General features: G+C 23.6%; 1 protein-coding gene across 1 annotated transcript; it reads left to right on the forward strand.

Moving 5' to 3' along the window:
• The first annotated feature begins 4084 nt into the window (after nucleotides 1-4084).
• On the forward strand, nucleotides 4085-6570 carry LOC108253508 (chaperone protein HscA homolog). The gene has a single exon (XM_017447604.2). It carries the CDS (start codon nucleotides 4994-4996, stop codon nucleotides 6551-6553), a length of 1560 nt encoding a protein of 519 aa, XP_017303093.1. The 5' UTR covers nucleotides 4085-4993; the 3' UTR covers nucleotides 6554-6570.
• Nucleotides 6571-6795: the final 225 nt, after the last annotated feature.

The raw sequence follows: 6795 nt of genomic DNA on the forward strand, positions 1-6795 counted from the left end.
AGAAGATCCTCATATTTTAGGTTCATTTGGTTCTTCTTCATTTGACAATGAAGGGGTAAAAACTCAAAAACGCCTAGTAGTTAAAAATGGTATAATTCAAGGATATTTTTTGTCAACTTATTCAGCCAAAAAACTTGGAATGAAAACTACTGGAAATTCTGGAGGAGCACATCATTTAATTATTATTTCTAATAAAACTAAATCATCAGATAATTTAAAAGAAATGTTAAAAAAAATGAATACGGGACTTTTGGTTACAGAATTAATGGGTGATGGTATAAATTATATTACCGGGGATTATTCAAAAGGAGCATTTGGTTATTGGATTGAAAATGGAAAAATTCAATATTCTGTAGAAGAAATTACAATTTCTGGTAAATTACAAAATATGTTTAAACAAATTGTTGCTATTGGTAGTGATGTTTTAACAAGAAACTCTAATACTAGTGGCTCAATTTTAATTGAAAATATGATTATTGCTGGAAAATAATACTAATTAAATATAAATAAAATAAAAATTTTATTCACATTATAAAAATATACAAAAAATATTTTTATAATTAAATATAATAAAATTAATAAAATATAATTAACATATATTATTATTTTATGAGTAAAAATTTTTTTGTAAAAAAATTGGTTTACCAAGATTATTAATTATTGGTTGTGGAAATATTGGTATACGTTTATTAAATTTATTGCATAAACGTTTTCGTATATTTGCGGTTACTAAAAATTTAAAAATTTTTTTTAATTACGTTCTTTGGGAGTAATACCGATTTTGATTGATTTAGGTGATTATAAAAGTTTAAAAAGATTAAAAAAAATAGCAAATATTATTATTTTTCTTGCCCCACCTTTTTCAAAGGATATTTATGATAAAGGTAGTCGAAATTTATTTTCTGTTTTTAATAAAAATTCAATTTTAATGTATATTAGTACTACAGGTGTTTATGGTAATTGTAATAGTGATTTTATTGATGAAACTAGATTAGTTAATCCATGTACTGAACGGGCTAAGCGTAGAATTGATGCAGAACAAATATGGAAAATATGGGCTCGTTTTTTAAAAAATAAATTAATAATTTTACGTGTTCCAGGTATATATTCGAAGTCTAGACTTCCGTTAGAGCGTTTAAAGAATAAAATAGGAGCATTAGTAGAGTCAGAAGAATGTATTTACTAATCATATTCACGCTAATGATTTAGCAAGATTTGATTATATTTTGCTATAAATAGAGGTTTATCATTAAGAGTGTATAATACTGTAGACGATAGTAATTTAAAAATGGCTGATTATTTTGTAAAATATCTAATTTATTTAAATTACCAAATCTCCAAGATTTTCTTATTTTGAATTAAAAAATCAAAAAAACGTATCATCTTTATATACATTTATGACAGAATCAAGACGTATACATACATAAAAGAATTAAAAGGTATATTATAATTCATAATTAATTATTCAGATATTAATGATTTTTTTATTGCAGATAAGAGTATTTTAAAAATATGATATTAAAAAATATAGCGCCTGCTTACTGGAATCGAACCAGTAACATGCCTTAGAAGGCATTCTCTATCCGGTTATTAAAGGCAAAATAATAATTTTTCTTCTTCCGATCTATTATATTTTGAATTTTCACTAAAAATTATAATCTTGTCAAGATAATATATTTTTTAAAAATATTATCTCTATATATTTTTTAATGATGCTTTATGATAATAAATATTGCACAAAAATTATTTTATTATCATCTAAATAATTTGAATAAATTATTAATAATAAATTTTTTTATTAAATTTAATATAAGTGACATTAAAAATAAATAAAAATTTTAATATTAAACTAGTGTCATGTACAGAGTTTTTATTTGTAAAAGAATACAAGAAGTTTTTTACTATTTTTATTTAATAAATTTACTATTACTGATTGATTATAAATAAGTCTATCAATTTAATATTTTTCAGAAATTTGTACATATTTTAAAAGTGGAGTAATATGATTACATCATGATAAACTTTCACTCTAAAATTATTTTTAATATATTTTTATCTGCATTAATTTTTTTAAAACTACCAAAAATTTTATTGTTTAAAGAATGTTTAATAAAATAAAAATAATTTTAATTTTGAAAAAATATCATTTTTATTTTTTAAATTTAATATTAAAAATCAAAAGTAACAATGTATTTTTTGATTGTATTTTAAGTGTACAATTAATATTTAATAGTTTTAAAATTTTTATAAAAACTATAAAATATCGAAAATATATATATAATTAAATTTTAAAAATTTAACTATTTTATAAAAACTATATATACATGAATTCTGAAATTAAAAACAATTTTTTATTTAATGAATATAAAATAAAAAATCTTCCAATATATATGGATTATTCAGCTACTACACCAATTGATCCTCGTGTTGTTGATAAAATGATTCCATATCTTCGTGTTCAATTTGGTAACCCTGCTTCGCGTAATCATATATATGGTTGGACAGCAGAAAAAGCAATAGAAAAAGCTCGTAATGAAGTTGCTCAATTAATTTATGCCGACCCAAGAGAAATTATATGGACTTCTGGTGCAACAGAGAGTAATAATTTAGCCATTAAAGGTGCTGCTCATTTTTATAAAAAAAGAGGAAAACATATTATTACAGTACAAACTGAACATAAGTCTGTACTTGATTCAATTAGAAAACTTGAGAATGATGGTTTTAGAGTTACTTATTTAAAACCTAAGAATAACGGATTAATTACTCTTTCTCAATTAGAGGAGAAGATTTGTTCTGACACTATTTTAGTTTCTGTTATGTTGGTTAATAATGAAATTGGAGTGATACAACCTATTTTAGAGATTGGTGAATTATGTAGATCAAAAGGTGTTATTTTTCATTGCGATGCAGCACAAGCTGTTGGAAAAATTGATATTAATATTCAAAATTATAAAGTTGATTTAATGAGTTTTTCTGCGCACAAAATATATGGACCTAAAGGTATTGGAGCTTTATATATACGAAGAAACCCTAGAACTCGTATAGAAGCTCAAATTCATGGAGGTGGTCATGAGTATGGTTTGCGTTCGGGAACATTAGCTACTCATCAAATTGTAGGAATGGGTGAAGCATTTCGTTTGGCGCGTATAGAAATGAAAGAAGAATTAAAGCGTATATTATTTTTACAAAAGCGTTTATATAATGGATTAATGGAATCTATTGAAGAAATTTATATTAATGGTGATATGAATAATCGTATTCCCCATAATTTAAATATTAGTTTTAATTTTATAGAGGGTGAATCGCTTTTGATGGCAATAAAAGATATTGCTGTTTCATCTGGATCAGCATGTACTTCAGCAAGTTTAGAGCCATCTTATGTGTTGCGAGCATTAGGATGTAATGATGAATTAGCTCATAGTTCAATAAGATTTACCATTGGCCGTTTTACTACTGAAAAAGAAATTGATTTTACTATTAAATTATTAAAAATGAAAGTTAAAAAATTACGCGAATTATCTCCTTTGTGGGATATGCATAAAGAAGGAATCGATCTTAATACAATTAAATGGGCTATTCATTAACATAATTAAAGGTATTAATTTTAATACAATTTTTAGTTTAATTTCTTTAAAAGTAAAGAATTTTTATTTTTTATAAAGGAATTTTTTATGTCTTACTCAGAAAAAGTATTAGATCATTATGAAAATCCACGTAATGTTGGTGTATTTGAAAAAAATGATAATACAGTGGGAACTGGAATGGTTGGCGCTCCAGCTTGTGGTGATGTAATGAAATTACAAATTAAAGTTAATAAAAATGGAGTAATTACTGATGCTAAATTTAAAACTTATGGATGCGGTTCAGCTATCGCCTCTTCATCTTTAGTTACAGAATGGGTTAAAGGTAAAACATTAGATGAAGCGATGTCAATAAAAAATACTGATATTGCAGAGGAATTGGTGCTTCCTCCATTAAAAATACATTGTTCTATTTTAGCTGAAGATGCAATTAAATTGGCTATAGAATCTTATAAAGATAAACAAAAAAATATAAAAAATAAATAATTTAATTTTTATAAAAATGGAAATTAAGGTTACTAAAAAAGCAGCAAAATATATTAATAAATATATACAAAAGAGAGGAAAGGGTATTGGTTTACGATTAGGTGTTTATAATCGTGGTTGCTCTGGTCTTTCTTATAAATTAGAATATGTAGATGAAAAAAGAAAAGAAGATCAAGTATTTAAATTAAATGGTGTACAAATATTTATTAATGAAAAAGATCTTTTATATTTTAATGGTATAGAATTAGATTTTGAATTTGATGGATTGAATAAGGGATTTAAATTTAAAAATCCAAATATTAAAAATAAATGTGGTTGCGGGAAAAGTTTTCAAATTTAAAAATATTTTTATTATTTTTATTCATTGATAAGTAATTAAACATGAAAAATTATTTTGATTTTTTTAATTTACCTAAATGTTTTAATATTGATATGGATTTACTTGATAAAATTTATTACAATTTTCAAAAAAAAATACATCCAGATAATTTTATTCAAAAATCAAAAATTGATCAAGATGCTTCAGTTAAATTATCTACATATTTAAATAAAGCATATTCAATATTAAAAGATCCATTTCTTAGATCTATTTATTTGTGTAAATTAAATGGAATTGATTTAAATACTAAATTAAATCTTAATTTTTCGCATGATTTTTTAGAACAACAAATGAAATGGCGAGAAACTCTTAGTATAATAAAAAATAAAAAAGATAAAGGTAAGTTAGAAATTTTGTCAAAAAAAATACGTAAAATAAGTAAAAAAGAAATGAGAATTATAGAAAATTTTATTAATAAAAATCAGTATAATTCTGCAATATTAAATATACACAAATTAATGTTCTTAAAAAAATTTAATATTGAAATTAATAATGCATTTATGTTAATGAATATAACTCAATAATATAGTGAAATATAGTTAAATTTATGGCATTACTTCAAATCTCAGAACCTGATGATATATCAGTTAAAAATAAATGCGTTTCAATTGGAATTGATTTTGGAACTACTAATTCATTAGTAGCAATAGTTCGAAACAATATTCCAGAAGTATTAAAAGATAAGTATGGTTATTTTCTTATACCATCAATTGTCCGTTATCTTCCTGATGGAAAAATATATGTTGGGAAAAAAGCCAAAATAACACAAAATATTGATCCAAAAAATACTATTTCTTCTATTAAACGTTTTATAGCGCGTGATTTAAAAAATATTAATACAAATAGTTTTCCTTATGATTTTCAAAATAAATTTGGAATGTTACATATTAAAACTATTTCTGGAATAAAAAGTCCAATTGAAATATCAGCTCAAATTTTTATTACTTTAAAAAAGATAGCTGAAAATGCTGTTAATAATAGAATATTTGGAGCGGTTATTACTGTCCCCGCTTATTTTAATGATATTCAAAGACAATTTACCAAAAATGCTGCAAAATTAGCAGGATTAAATGTATTACGTTTGTTAAATGAACCAACTTCTGCTGCTATAGCTTATAAATTAGATAAAAATATTTTTGAAGGTATTTTTGCTGTATATGATCTTGGTGGTGGGACTTTTGATATTTCAATTTTAAAATTTAAGAATGGTGTATTTAAAGTTTTATCTGTTGGGGGTGATTCAAATCTTGGTGGAGATGATTTTGATTATTGTTTGTTTTCTTGGATTGTAAAAAATGCTTTCTTAAAAAAATTATCGTATAAAGATGTTAATATCTTAATGATCAAGTCTCGTGAAATTAAAGAATTATTATCATATCAATCTAGTGTTAAATTAAATGTTAAATTAAGTGATAAAAAAATAGTTAATATAACTATTGATATGAAACAATTTTTTACAATAACACAGCATTTGGTTAATAGGACTATTTTACTTTCTAGCAAAGCATTAATGGATGCTAACTTAACCATTAAAGATATTAATAATGTTATATTAGTTGGTGGTTCTACTCGTATGAAGCATATTCATGAAGGAGTTAGTAATTTTTTTAAAACTACTTTATTAACAAGTATAGATCCAGATAAAGCTGTAGTATTTGGTGCAGCAATTCAAGCTAATTTTTTATCCGGAAATCGAGGTATTGATGATAATTTTCTTTTACTGGATGTAATTCCCTTATCTTTAGGTATTGAAACTATTGGTGGTTTAGTAGAAAAAATTATTTTTCGAAATACTACTATTCCATGTTCTTATTCTGGTGAATTTACAACATTTAAAGACAATCAAACTGCAATAGCTATTAAAGTGGTTCAAGGTGAAGATGAATTAGTTAAAAATTGTCAGGTTTTGGCAAATTTTGAGTTGCGCGATATTCCTCCTATGCCGGCTGGTAGAGCTCGTATAAAAGTAACTTATCAAGTTGATGCGGATGGTTTATTATCGATTTTTGCATACGAAAAGATATCTGGAAAAAAAAAATTTATTACTATTAAACCGTTTTATAATATGAATTTAGATGAGATAAAAAGTAATTTAAAAGATAAATAATTATTATATTAAAAATTTAATAAAAATTAAAAATAGAATTTTGAAAAAGTAAAATTTTATAGTAACATATTTGTAAAAATGTTTTTTATTTTAATAGCGATATATTGTTATAAATAAAAGTAAAAAATATCAAAAAATAAAAAGATTAAATTTAATATTTTCAATAATAAACTTTTAAAAAATAAATTTGTATGCCACAAGTTATTGTTTTACCTCATCCTGTTCTTTGTGAAGATGGTGCG

This window comes from Diaphorina citri, unplaced genomic scaffold (assembly GCF_000475195.1).
Source record: "Diaphorina citri unplaced genomic scaffold, Diaci psyllid genome assembly version 1.1 scaffold1993, whole genome shotgun sequence".
Classification (NCBI taxonomy): domain Eukaryota; kingdom Metazoa; phylum Arthropoda; class Insecta; order Hemiptera; family Psyllidae; genus Diaphorina; species Diaphorina citri.

What these genes read in the sequence shown, in the direction of transcription:
- LOC108253508 (XM_017447604.2), top strand. Translation starts at nt 4,994, where the DNA reads ATGGCATTACTTCAAATCTCAGAACCTGATGATATATCAGTTAAAAAT.